General features: G+C 42.6%; 1 protein-coding gene across 1 annotated transcript in view; it reads right to left on the reverse strand.

The window, feature by feature from the left end:
• Nucleotides 1-13,219, reverse strand: part of LOC116317864 (serine/threonine-protein phosphatase 2B catalytic subunit alpha isoform) — a 64,878-nt gene extending 51,659 nt beyond the window's left edge. The window contains exon 1 of the mRNA XM_031736763.2: nt 12,905-13,219. Within this exon, the coding sequence (XP_031592623.1) occupies nt 12,905-12,965 (61 nt within the window). The 5' untranslated portion in view covers nt 12,966-13,219. The remainder of the gene's footprint in view (nt 1-12,904) is intronic.
• Nucleotides 13,220-13,604: the final 385 nt, after the last annotated feature.

Below are 13,604 nucleotides of genomic sequence, written 5' to 3' on the forward strand. Positions count from 1 at the left end.
ATCTTTTTTAATATAATACATGATGTATTACTCTGCACCCAGTCTTAGTTTCTAAATAGAAAATAAATAAATCACTATTTCACTGCTTGTCGATATCAGCTGTAGAGATCATTATTGAAGCTGCTTTGCCAGACCTTTGTAAAAATTTCTAAACACATATGAACCTTATAAAGAGAAGTCTAAAAAATATTAAATATATAAAGAAATGGAGTACATTCATGAATTCTTGAAAAATTGGGACCATATTTATATACAACACTGTGTGACATTTCATCTATCACCTGAGAAAGTTAAAGTTCTGGACCAAGATGCACAACAACATCAAATATCCAATTGCAAATCTATACATATGACACAGTGAAGAATCTAACTGGATACGGTGTTATGTAACGTGAAACAATATGGAGCGCAAATCAATAGCAAAATACTGTTACGTTCCAGAAACTCCAACTGACTTCAGTGTTTTCTGTACTCATTCACAGCTTGCCTCAGAGATAATATGCCTCAACAGGCGTGATCGCACCTCCCAAGGAGGGCTCGTTGGCAGCCGCAATGTTGGCATTTCTAGAATGCAATTACTAGACACATACAGAGGGGTTGAGGCCAGTCTATATTTGCAACCACACTTGGTAAACGGAGCATACCAGACCTGAGGCTGACCCAAATAAAACAGAGCCTGAGCTGTAGATAACATTCCTCATCATTAATTAACCCCCACCCCCCCACTCTTCTCAGCTGGGGACGCTACCTGTTTGATCTGAAAATGAATACCGCACTGCCAACTATTACAATGATGTGTGGACTGGGGAAAACCCTCCCCGCCACACAAGAATAGCTACATCTCATATGTGAAACGGCATTCCTCCATGCCGTGTCAAAATAACTAGGATGGGTCAGAAATGGCAAACAAAATGCTTCAACTTAAGTACTGAAAGTATTTATAGCAAAGAAATAATACTGAACGTATAAAGTACTTATATTATAGCAAGGATTTTTGTGGGATCAAGTATTTGCATCCAAGAGGTCCATGGCAGAGTTTTTATTTCTGGCAGACTGACCGTGGTTTTTCAGGGGACAGGTGGTGAGGCAATGGGATGGCGCAGCCAGCCACCTCCTCCCACCTCTTGCCAAGTCAACAAGGCCCCTAAGAGTTCCCTTCCTTTGCCATTGCTTCCTTCTCCCCCTTACCCACGCCCACCTCTCAAGCCTATCGCTGTTTCTAGGCCAAAATTGTGTGGGTGTGGTGGGTTCTCCTGCCAGCAGGGGTACCTGACTGCCAAGAAAGAAAAGCAAAAGCAGCACGTGGCTGGACTTGGAGAGAGGATGGGCAACAAAGGAATTACTTCTCTAAAGACCAAAGGAATTCTGAGTCAGCAAGAGCAATAACTCCACACTAACCACGCACACGCATCTTGTCTCGCCATTGCTAGCACCCCAGAGGAGCTCTATATATCAGGAGAATCTTTGACGAAGCTCCTGAAGTAGCTGCTATTATGCAACTCTTCTGGGCTAAAAGTGACTGTAAAGTAAATCATCCTTCCCTGCTGCCAGCCTGACCCCCATATTGCAGAGGAAGCACTTTCAAAACTCACTAAAGGAGTATTATGCTGAAGCACCATCTGTGCAGGCTTTGCTAGCAGCCGTGAGATTAAAGGCAGTTAAAGCATCGCATTGAAAAGCCATCCGCCAGCCAGCATCCAATCAAAGATGAGAGCATAAGCAATGGACAGCGCCTTTATAAGACTCTGGGCACTGCTGGGTTGTGTGGATCAAACGGCAGTGTGCGGCCTGGGTCATGCCCCTGATCCCTCTGGGACAAACAGGGCTGCTCCAAGGTTCATGTGTTCTTGAGGATCAGGTCACAGAGTATGTTCAGCTCACTTGACAGCTTGAGTGCCAGAAGGGAGTCTTGACTTTCTTCTATTGCACTTACATTTTCAGATCAGACACAGGAGGGTGGAGGGTCAGTTTTTTTCCCTCTAATTATTAAAAACAGTTTCTGGGTTTCCCCAGAACGGATCACGCTGCACTGTAAATGCTGAATAACGTCCATGTTTACATAAAGAAAGAGGAAAAACACTGGGGTTAAATTTCAGGTAACCACTTCCTTCTCGAAAGACAAACAAGGACAAAACGCACTGTCACATACCCTGGGCAGGGTGTTTACGTTATCTGCTGCTCTAACACACACTATATTTACTTTCATCAAAAGCAAACAGGCTTTATAGAGACATCCCATGCAGTGTTGCAGCCCAGTACTGTGGGACTGCATAGCTCTGTACTGTGTGCGCACCATCTGTTGGGCTAAAATGAAGCCTCTGGCCCTCTTAACTGCTGGCTGCAAAACAGAAAGTACTCGACTAATGTTTAATTCAGCTTACAACTATTGTCTTAAATCCCTGCTGTCATGGAGTGTTTGAAATAAAATAATAACCATGAATTTTGCGCAGTGGAGGCTAAATGCTAAATTGAGTCCACAGTTCTAATTACTGCTCAAGTGTCGCTTAAAATTACTTGGAGATACACAATCTGCTGGATGACCAGCTGATTTGTACCTCGATTTGGCCGTCCCCTAGGCTTACCACATTCCTCCCGAGAGATCGGATTACGTTCTATACAGGGAGACGGGCCTGGAGCGTTGTGTGTGTTACAGCGTGGGTCTGCCACAGTTGAGCAGCAGCCTGAGCAAGCAAGTGCGCAAAAGGGAATGAAAGGAAATGCTGAATGAAATACAGACAGTGGCCTAGAAAAAAAACACTGCAGTCACGGCTGAAAGCAGGAATGGATGAAGTGAAGCTAAATAGAGGAAAAAGACAGTAATATGAAATATACTGCTGGAATACAAGACAGAGACAGAAAAATAAGTGAGCAGGTAAAACAAGAAAATAATCGGTCTTGTACAGTATGTCTGACATTTCTACAAGAAACAGGAAAAAAAGGCTAACTGTGAAACTGTCGAGCCTCGGCAGCAAAGCTGTCAAAGACATCGAACTCCTTAGTATTCTTGAGACTGTGTGACATGAATGTGGACATACCCAAACCTGCAGCGCAGCAGTAACTGTGCACCACTTAGCTGCTGTGTCACTCTGCAACCTTACCAGTTTATGTGGGGGCAGGCTACTATGAAAGGCTTGCATGATATACAAAAGCAATAAATAGGCTGCCAAGAGCATGACAGCGAGGGAGCATATGTGTGTAGGACTGGGGTGCGACAACGGTATTAATTACCAACAAAAGATCACATCTTTGGCTCGGGAGTTCACATGGAGTGAAGATTAGCTGAAACAACACGTCTCCCACAGTTTCATGATTCAGTTTTCACTAAATTTAATACACACACACGCACATACGCAGGCACAAGACACACACAAAAATGAGTGGAATGAGAGGTTCCTCCTCCATCCTCGCATCTGACGCTTTTCAGAGTCGTCACTACACGATCTGAGAACACACAGACACATGTATGAACAGGCACGACAGTGACAGCTGACTAGTGCATCAGCAGCAGTCTGCTAAAGATCTTCCTGCATGCAAATCAATAAAGCAAAAATGGAACTGCTCCTGAGTGGCAGGCCCAGTTTACAACCAAAGAAAAAATATATATATATATATTTATAACCTGGGTGCAACAGGGAATAGGATGCACAAATGATTGGTCACTGTAATGTATGGCACTCTGGTGGTGTTTGGACAGGCACATAATCAATCGGAGCCATGGGACACACTAACCTCGCCGCAATCTGGCTAGCCGAGGCATATTGTGAGTTCAGACTAATGGGATATCAGTTTGCCCTATGATTGGACTCGATTTGACGTGGCAACAGCCGAGGCCAAATTCTGCCTTGAGTTACTGCCAAAGCTAAGGTCTATCATGGAACTTAGAACAAGATACTTGCAATTACGTGGAGAGCAATCCCAGAGGAAATTTACTGGAGCTTTCCGAATTGTCTCTGGGGCCTAATTCAAAAGACGAAACAGCAAAGGCAGGGGAACATTATGTGTGTGTATATATGCCACCTCTAGAGCTGGCCTAACCCCAAGCCCCCCCCCTCTCACCAACAGAGACACATCACAGTCACGACTCTGGCTTCGGTCAGCCTCTGCAATGTTTTGAGTGAGTGGGCCAGCCAGTGGTCCTCCTGCTCCACTCTCCACGTGGGAGGAAGTGACTGAGTGGCCTGAAATCATCAGCTCTTGGGCAAACTTAACACCTCTTTGTCCTTTTTTGAGCACAAAAAACACAGCTTGGCAGTAAAACTGGAAAAACAAACAAAAAAATGTTTCACAGGTTTAAAACATTTGCAGGTGAAAACTTGAAGTAACATCCTGAAGGCTGAATTGATAAAGCCTTTCAGCCAACATCATCATATCCCATTAGACAAACGCCAGTCTCACCAGACAACTTCCTGTCAGGTCAACTATAGGACACGCCAACAACCAACGACAGATTTTTTTTTTTCCAGAGGTAATCCAAGATAAGCACACGCCAAATTCACAAGCACATGGAATAAGAGGGTTAATTTTCAGCCAGGTGGTCTATAATTAACGCGTGTGAATGAGGGTAAATAAACCTTGGGGCCTCGACTCACCTCCAGCTGTATTTGTATAGCTGGAGTTTCTCTCTCGTCCACAAGCTGGGTACTTTAACTAGTAAGCTGATAACACCTGGAAGAACAAGGGGGGAAAAAGGTGCACCAGGATTGTAATCTAACGCACCAAGATCCACCATGAACCTACACAGTGCAGCCACGTAGCATGCAATGTGCTTAAACACCCAATGAATATGATTTTTGCAAAGCAAAAACGTGCAGACTTTGACTTTTCTCAGCAAAGAGTGAAAATGAATTGTGTTCTTTGTTTAAATTCCTTAAAACTAAATCGCATTATCCAACACTCAGGCAGAAACATAAATAAATATTTCAGTGTGTGTGTGTTCTTGTTACAGCCTTACTGAAGTATATACATAAAATCTGATGATGATTAATTAAAGACGGAGTTTCTCGTCAGGTAAAAGATATCTCGAGCGCTCGCTGAAATAAAAGGATTAATAAAAAGGTGAGGGAGGATGGTGAGTCCACTTGGATTCTTTCATTAATTTAGCCAGACAACTGGAAGCTGCTACACACGGTATTTAATACGAGAGCCACAGATACTTTACTTTAATGGTCTACTGGTTCATAGCTATGGGTCCTGGCCTGGAAAATGTCAAACTGCATTTTTAAGGGCTGAAACGCGTCACTGGCCGCAAACCACCGGGGCAACATGTCTAAATTCTGATGCCATGTTGGCTGATACTGCTCCCGGTGCTTCAGTGACGTGCCAAACCAGACCGCTGCCAAAACAAACACTACAGTGGAATGCTACACCCAGAAGGCAACGAGGAATTCTGCGTAAAATCCCGCTCTGCTACGACAGCATGATCAAAACACAATGGGAAAACAGGGAAATTAACAGGAAGCAACGTTTCTTCTCAGTCTTCCTGTGAAATTCGTCCCTTTTCACTGTGTCGAGCTGACAAAAAAAAAGGCAAACTAGAGTCATCGTATCAGACTTCCTCATAGCTGAGGTTTACCTTTCCCTGATAAGTCATAATGATGGATAACATATACGAGTTTTACATCTGCTGAGTTTATTGTATGCTCCCTGGTGCAAACTCCAATGTGCTGGAAATGAAAAGAAAACAGCATATCCATCTCTTCTTCAACAGGTCACATTTGCATTAGCCTCAGTATGTATACGTGTGTGGGTGTCAACCAGTGCAGATGCTACTATGATAACAGCGAGATGCAATCGCAAACAGACATTAGCCATGACATACTGTGTACCCTTTCCGTGTCATTCCCCTCCTGTGCATGCGCTGAGCTGATGAGCGGGCATAAAAGTTACAACATCCCTTTCCCCTGTGGATGGCTTTCTCCGCTTACTAATCTACCATTTACAGGCAACCAGCAGATGGCTTTACTCATTCTGCTCGTATTTAAATACAAACAACTGCCTGGCCCAGCACAGGAGAGTGTGCGACTGTGTTTGCATCTGTCACACAGCACCATGCAGGGGCTTGACCTAATCCAGGAAGTCGAGTCTCCCATTTAGCATGCAGGTATGTTTTCACCACAGGGAAACTCCTCTGCTAAATAGCATGGCATGAAAACTGAGGCCAAAATACTGTGTGCGTCTACACACAGGATATTTGTCCTAGATAAACACATTACTGCAGAGAAATTGTATTTGGACTCACAAAACATTACTCAGGGTAGTGAAAACTGTCTCATGCACAGAGCAGTTAAAGGTGGCCATGTGTGCACGTACATGCAGGTTCAAATATATTAAGAGAGTGCGATTCTTTGTGCAGAGGATAAAGCTGGAGGTGTTAACATTTATCTGTAACTGATATATTCATTCACTTATGCAGATTCAATTGCATTGACGCTGCACAAGAAAATAGAACTAACTGTTCTGATTTTAGCAAACTCACATATGAAATAGATCAAACTGTTGGCAATTCTCAAACTTCTCAGAGTTTCTTAAATGAATTATAATGAACTTGATCAGCTGCTTCTCCCATGAGTCTGTCAATACTGAACTCCAACCTACAACGTCCTGGCCTGCAGTCCTTGTTCTGCAGCCTCTGTGAGTTCGGCATGAAATGGCAGGTCAGGCATTTGTCATCATAAAACTGTGAAAAAAAAATATGGACATAGCTACTGTGATGTCACCCATTGGTTTCTGAAGTCCCATTTTGAAGCAGTCACCATCTTGGTGTTTTGAAACCAGATGTGAGAGGAGAGCGGGCGAACCTGATTGCAAAACCACTCTTGTGATGGACAATGCTCCTTTTTCAGACTTAGAATGACCAAAATTCACAAAATGAACTTTAGGTTTTATTCAGTTTGACCCGTAATGTTTGACTTTTCACACCCACAACTTCATCCAGAATTTATATTATCTATCGTTTTCCTTTAGCAGGATCTGGTTTGAGTGGTCATCCGGTCTGGTGCAGCGTGTTTCCACAGCAGAACAAAAACTAACGTTGCCACGATGATTTGAATTATTATTGGATGTGACCACAAGATAAGCCTCTCACTGAAGAAGCAGCTGAATGATATCTAAGACCACCAAAAGAGCAAAGTGACTGGCGAGGCAGGCTGCAGGAATAATACAAGGCAGCTGGTTAACAGATTTTCAAAATAGAGAATGGGGCGATTATCCACAAAGTAATCCAAATTCATCGTTCTCACACACATCGTGCTCAAATAACTTGCCGAATACAGATGGGTGGCCATTAATTTATCTGAGAGGCACATCCAAGGTGAAGTTTATGAGTGGGAAACAGCTCAACATAGTTACATGGAATTAATTATACTTCAGTCTTTCGTGTTTCGCAAACCCCCAAGCAATTACTTCATAGTCGAAATACAGACTCACTTGTTTTCCCAGCATAAGTTTGTCAAATTGAGTCATAATTTTAACTTACCAAACTGTTACTGACAAAATGCAACAAAAAAAAAAAAAGCACAAAATTACTGCAGGATCAAGTCAAATAACGATTTAGCAGCTTGCTGATTGAACTGAGTGTTGTTCAGCCAATGACGCACGCTCTTTGACAAACTTTTTTCCCCAATTTTTGCTAAACATAATCTACTAAACAACTGCGCACAGATGTTTTTTTAATGTAAATTCTACCAAAATCTGCTTTCTCAATTAACTTTATGTGTCCAGTGTTGCAGCTAACGTGCATGCCTGTATACACGAGTGTGCAGACGCGGATGCACAACTCCTATAAAAATTCAGTGTCTTCGCAGCCTGTCCATGCTCAGCCCTCCAAGTAGGAGTCAAAGTGAGAAAGCAGATTTACTGCTCTACTAGCCTCTAATATAACCCAGCCACCTGACTGCTCCCAGTTCACTGGGTTAGCTTCTCCTCCCCCACACTCATTGTACTGGGAGCGCAGCCTGTAGTTACATGTGTTGCAGACACTATATTGATTGATTTGTGACTGTTCTGTGACCAACTCTAGAGAGGGATCCAATGACACATAACTCCTGCCTCTGCTGCAAATGGCTTTTGTTAGCCACTGTAGCTCACAGCAGCAGCAGCAGCAACATGTGTTGGTGTGTACATGCCATGAAATGGGAAAAAATTGAGGATTTGTTTATGTAGAGGTTGATTTTTTTTAACCCCAAAAAACAATAAAACAGTTATAGTCACTGGCTCACAGATGCTACTCGGGCTATTTTAAATTTTTTACATTTGGTGCTTAAAAGGCACCTTATGAAGAAAGCAGCTACATTAAAAAGTAAAACTGCTTCCATCAACATATAAGATGTCAACATATATAACATATGTGTACTGGTTAGACAAGTGTATCAACAGCACAAGTTCAAAGGATTGAAAATCCCCAAAATGTACGCACAGGCTTAGCAACAACCTGAAAATGCAAAGGTAGGTAAACACTTTTTCTCCCCTCAAAAACCAACATCTATTTGTTCACACGAATTAGCAAGAGCAGCAGCTAATGCATGGAGTCAGATTACAACCTCTGAGCAGAGCTGCCTTTATCCCCCTATATGGAGCTTAATCTGTCCAAATCCGCTGCTTTGCTGTGCCCCAAATCCACAACAGAGCCTAATTCCTCTTTAATCTAATGAGCAGTAAAGGTGCACTTACTCTGGTTTGGAATACCGCAGACCGTATATCTTACTGTTGTACCACAACAGAGATAGCTCAGGTCTTCCCTTTCAGGCCATGATGCAATGCATTGTTATCAGAACCATCAAATCTCAAAAAGAAAAAAAAAAGGAAACCTCACAGGAGATCAGACAAGCACATACATGACAGGCACCAATAGCTAGTGCGGTTACCTTGCTGCAGCTATGGGAGACAATTCAAAGTTGAGCTGAGTGAGTGGACTGCTGTCAGAAGATTCAAAAGGTGGAGGAGTTGGCCCACCCTCCCTCAGGCTCCTAACCCCAGACTTCTTCGCATGCGAAGGAGATATGTCAAGGAATTGGAAAGTGGCAGCCCTGATGACTTATGAAACCTAGGAAAGTGACCTACTAACTTTTTCTCAAGAGTTTAAAAGCAGAAAGCAAAAACTAAATCTTGCAAACTCATTGTCTGGAATAACTCGGGAAAGCTGGCACTGAAACGCAACGCAAGACAGCAGCTGGAGCCTCCCAAACTCCTTTTCGATAGTGGACGGTTAATATATTTTTTAGATCAAGATGATATTTCCTTCCCAAGATAATTAAACTAGACTCGGTATGAAATTGACAATTTGACATTTAAGTGCCTGCTCTAGAGCATCGGCTCAAGCAACCCACAGGTCAGCTGTCTGACCAATCGCAGCCTTAGATTAACTGCTGCTCTCACACACTCACACACGCACACAGGAGCAGCTACAATCTGTTTGCTGTCTCAATACAGCCACTCAATACAACTCCCCTTAAAAAAAATAACTTGATCACAGAAATGTTGATTACTCACAAACCTACTAACCCAACATTATGTTTAAGCTCCCAGAGACTGTTTTTTTGTATCCCACTACACTTAAGTGAAATAAAAATAATGCCCAAAAGTGCCTCTCTTCTTCTTCTATTAACGCTTTCAAACGGGTTCTTTCTATTCATTAGTAGAAACACAACTTAACAGAGTGTATTTTATTTGTCTCATCACATCTCTGCAACTCCAATTTAATTAAGACAATTTGATGCCATCTTTATTGCTTTGTCTCCGTCTCACAAAGCAACAAATGTACGTCCTTACTCGCTCTGAATAAAAGTGACTGCTCGCAAGATGAAGAAATTACGTGCCAAACCAAAGTACGAGTGGAAGGTAACACAAACGTCACCGAAAAAAAAAATTAAAACTCCCAGTTGAAATTTTAACTTTACAAATTACAGACAGAGCAGACTGGCACAGGTTTAAAATTATAAACAACCTCGATGGTTATAAATCACCTGACTTTCTCACAGCAATCCTATTCCCATGCAAACAAACCCGATGACAAGGTTTATGAATTGTAATGAGGAAATATTACTCAGAATGACAACACCTCAAGGAAAATTACTCACGACTGGTAATTTTATAGCTCTGCAATACACAGCGCTTGTACTCGATTAGAAAGAAACACTGTGATGGCACACAGGTCGCTTTATGACCACGAAGCGGCAGGTCTGTGTGCAGGTGATCGCACGTAAGGCGAGGATCAAGTCTGTGGCATTACTTAATGTTCTGTTCTATAAATGACTCGGCTTTCCAGCTGGGATCAGTGACTGGCATCGCGCCGCTGTCACCACCGCCGTCTCTCCAGCCCACGCATGTCTGAGCATGGGGGCCTCTTCTCAAAAGTCAAATGTCAGATGTTATCCATCCCCAACTTGCAGAGAAGCGCCCAGCGCACCGCTGGGGGCTCAGAGGCCCAGTTTCTCGGTCGCTGATGGAAAAACACTATTAGTGCGCTTGCTTTACTTTGGCGTGCTGAGGTTGTCACGACTGCACCATGACAACCATATTACCAACTTTTTATGTGACATTGCTACATCTTTGCCTTATACAGTGCTGGACAAAACTCAGCAATATCAGTATGTAAACAGGGTTTTCAAAATAAAAGACTAAATGACTCATTAGTTGATAATGAAAAAGCTTTGCTGTTAATTGTAGCAAAATAAAACAAAAAATCATGACCACAAATTCTGACAAAATAATCAGGATTACCATAAGACCCAGGATAATCCTTATTTAAACTCCACTTAATTAACCGAGCATTAAATAAAATGGTCATCCAGTGATGATCCACCAAGCATTATATACAATATTAAAAAACCGGCTACAAACACAGTTAAGTCTGTTGAAATATATACTGGAAATTGCTCACATGTTTATTCCTGCAAGTGATAAAAACACAAGAAAAATTAAGCAACTTCTCTCGCCTCAGCTGATTAAACTCAATTACTATGCAGCGCTGGCTTACAGGAGCATTATGATAATGCATTTTGAAAACAGGTGGATGCAAAGCACTTATGATAAGTTGGACTGACACCTTGTAGCACGGCAAACTAGGCAGCTGAAAACAAATTACTTCACACCTATAGCCTGCAGTTATTTTGGAGAGGTGCTTTGTACACAGCTAGCGCCTGTGTTGTCATAATACTGATGCATTACCAAAACACTGAGTCCTCGAAACTTGATGAATGAAAAATGAGCAAAATTACTTTGTTGAGCTTGACACAAGGTTTAAAAGTGAGCCACGTAAACTGGCCTCCGAGATTAACTGACATGGCCCTCTAACGTCTAATCAATACATTTCAACCCGATTAATATCCACAGAGCCGAGCATGAAGATGTGTCGTCTCCTCTGCATAACAGAGGAAGATGTAGCTTCAGATCCATGCAAGAAGACCGGTCACCCAGTGATATTGTTGTCTCTTTAAAACTTATGCTTGTCACATATATTTTTCATTAGCCTTCAAGTTGGTGGAGACTGTAGGGGTATGATCTCTTGAAATATTCATTACAAAAAGCACCCAAGACATGCAGTGACTCTTAACACTCAACCCCTTATTTTTTTGGAGCAAAATGTAGCTGCAAAGAAATGGCTGCAGATATCTTTGTTAAACGTTTTCTTCTGTTTCAAGTGTCAAGTCCTAAGTCCGAGATAGCAACACGGGAGAGCCGTATTCCTTACTGAGTTGAGCAACCAGGTGCACAACCTCGTCTTTTAACACAGAGTCAACAATCCCAGACCGACTCCTTCCAACTTTCTTGCAGAAATCTTGACGTTTAATGCTCAGAGGTGATCCAATCATTTCAATCGACTGAACTCAACCAGCTAAACTTGAATAAAAATCACTCAACAGTCCCCTTTTGTGTGTTTGTGTGTGTGTGTGTGTGCACACTGTGATCCCTGCACATGCCTGTTGGGCTGGAGCTGCAGAGGATTTTGGGGGTTTGTAACTACTGCCAGCAAGCAGGAGTAAACACATTCTGTCATCTCACTTGTGAGGAAAAGCTTTTGTCTTCCAACAAGAGAAAGGAGGAGGGGGGCTATTTTTCACTTTGAAGTGCCCACATGCTAACACAGAAATAGGCTTGAATGCTGCAACTTAAGTGTGCTGCCTTTAAGTACACATGAGACGTCAAGTGACACGAAACTGGGTAGGCTGCACTGGTCCTATTTCGAGGGAAGGCTGCCTCGATTATGATCTTTATTGCATTCTTATGGTAGACTGCAAAGGTGGAATGTCAGACGTGTAAACACAGAGTGCAGGAAGAACCACCCCGTGTGACACGAACAAAGCACACGATGAACACCCCCAAATGTGAGATTACAAAATAGACGACATCAAGCAGTATTATGCAATGGAGAGAGGGAGAGAGAGAGAGAAAAGAGGAGCCTTGGTATAACTGTTTGACGATGCATGCAAAATGAGGGAAAATCGCCCTTGGTGTTGAATGCAACGGTTGTGCAACATCTGCATGCATACTGTAAACCTGTGCACTGTATATGAATCGAAACGCTCATGCATCTGTCACACCGCTGGTAGCATGCTATTCACTGATAATAAGGGAAAAAACAGCAAAAAAAAAAAAAAAAAAAAAACCCCGAGTATTTACAGATGAGCGGCTGTACCACGTCTAACGCCTCGCGCACAGACAGTGACACATTTCATGCTGAATTCATGCTCTGGTCTACAAACTGGAGTTACCCTCACTTCCTAGTTTACTGCTGCTGTCATAGCTCGGCTAACACCCTTCTTCCTCCCTAGCCAGCAAACAATTTTTTTCGACTACATTTGCCGCCCGCTGTTGCTGCGACCGTGAATTCTTCAAGTCTGCTTGTGCTGGTCAGACCCAGAGCTGTGGTAGCGTCTCGTTTCAGTATGACACGAAAAGCAACACTTACATTTCACCACCCTGTCCGTCGTAGATAACTTCGGTTCATCATTCGGCTTGTTTTCGGACATTTCCAGTGTGATATAAAATTAAGATAGGGCAGAAATGAGACTGAAAACGGTCCCTGCGTTGCTCTTGCCGAACAACTCTTGAGTCTATCCGAGGAAAGAGACCGCAGTGATCTCACTCGGTCCTATCAGCGGCCAAAAATACTTGCAACAGGGTTACAATTTCACTGCTGGTGCTGTAGGAGCAGCTCTGTCTGATTTACTGTTACTCTGTATCAAGTTGTCTCAACGCAGTGTGCACTCGAACGTGCTGACTCGCAAGACCCGCCTCCTGGTGACAGCGACTTCGCCCATTGGTCGAGAATGACAGTTTGCCTCTGCCCGTACATCCACTTTCATCAAAGGGCTGTTTCTGTGTCAGTCTGGTATTAATAACTGGTATGGATAAATATGAATGTATACACTGGTTAAATTGCACAAATAAACAGTCCCTAACGATTTACATTTTAAAAAACATAAAAACTGAAACATTCTGTCAACATATTGAAAAGATTGGTGAAACAGCTGGAAATTAGCTCTCAAAAGATTTACACCTGTTTAGCTATCTTTAAAAAATGTATTTACAAGTCATTTACACACACAACAAAACAAAGCAGATTTGAATAAAAGTAAAAAAAAGTCTCATTGCATATTGTGACGTAA

The sequence above is a fragment of the Oreochromis aureus genome, linkage group 3, assembly GCF_013358895.1.
Source record: "Oreochromis aureus strain Israel breed Guangdong linkage group 3, ZZ_aureus, whole genome shotgun sequence".
In the NCBI taxonomy this organism is placed as follows: Eukaryota; Metazoa; Chordata; class Actinopteri; order Cichliformes; family Cichlidae; genus Oreochromis; species Oreochromis aureus.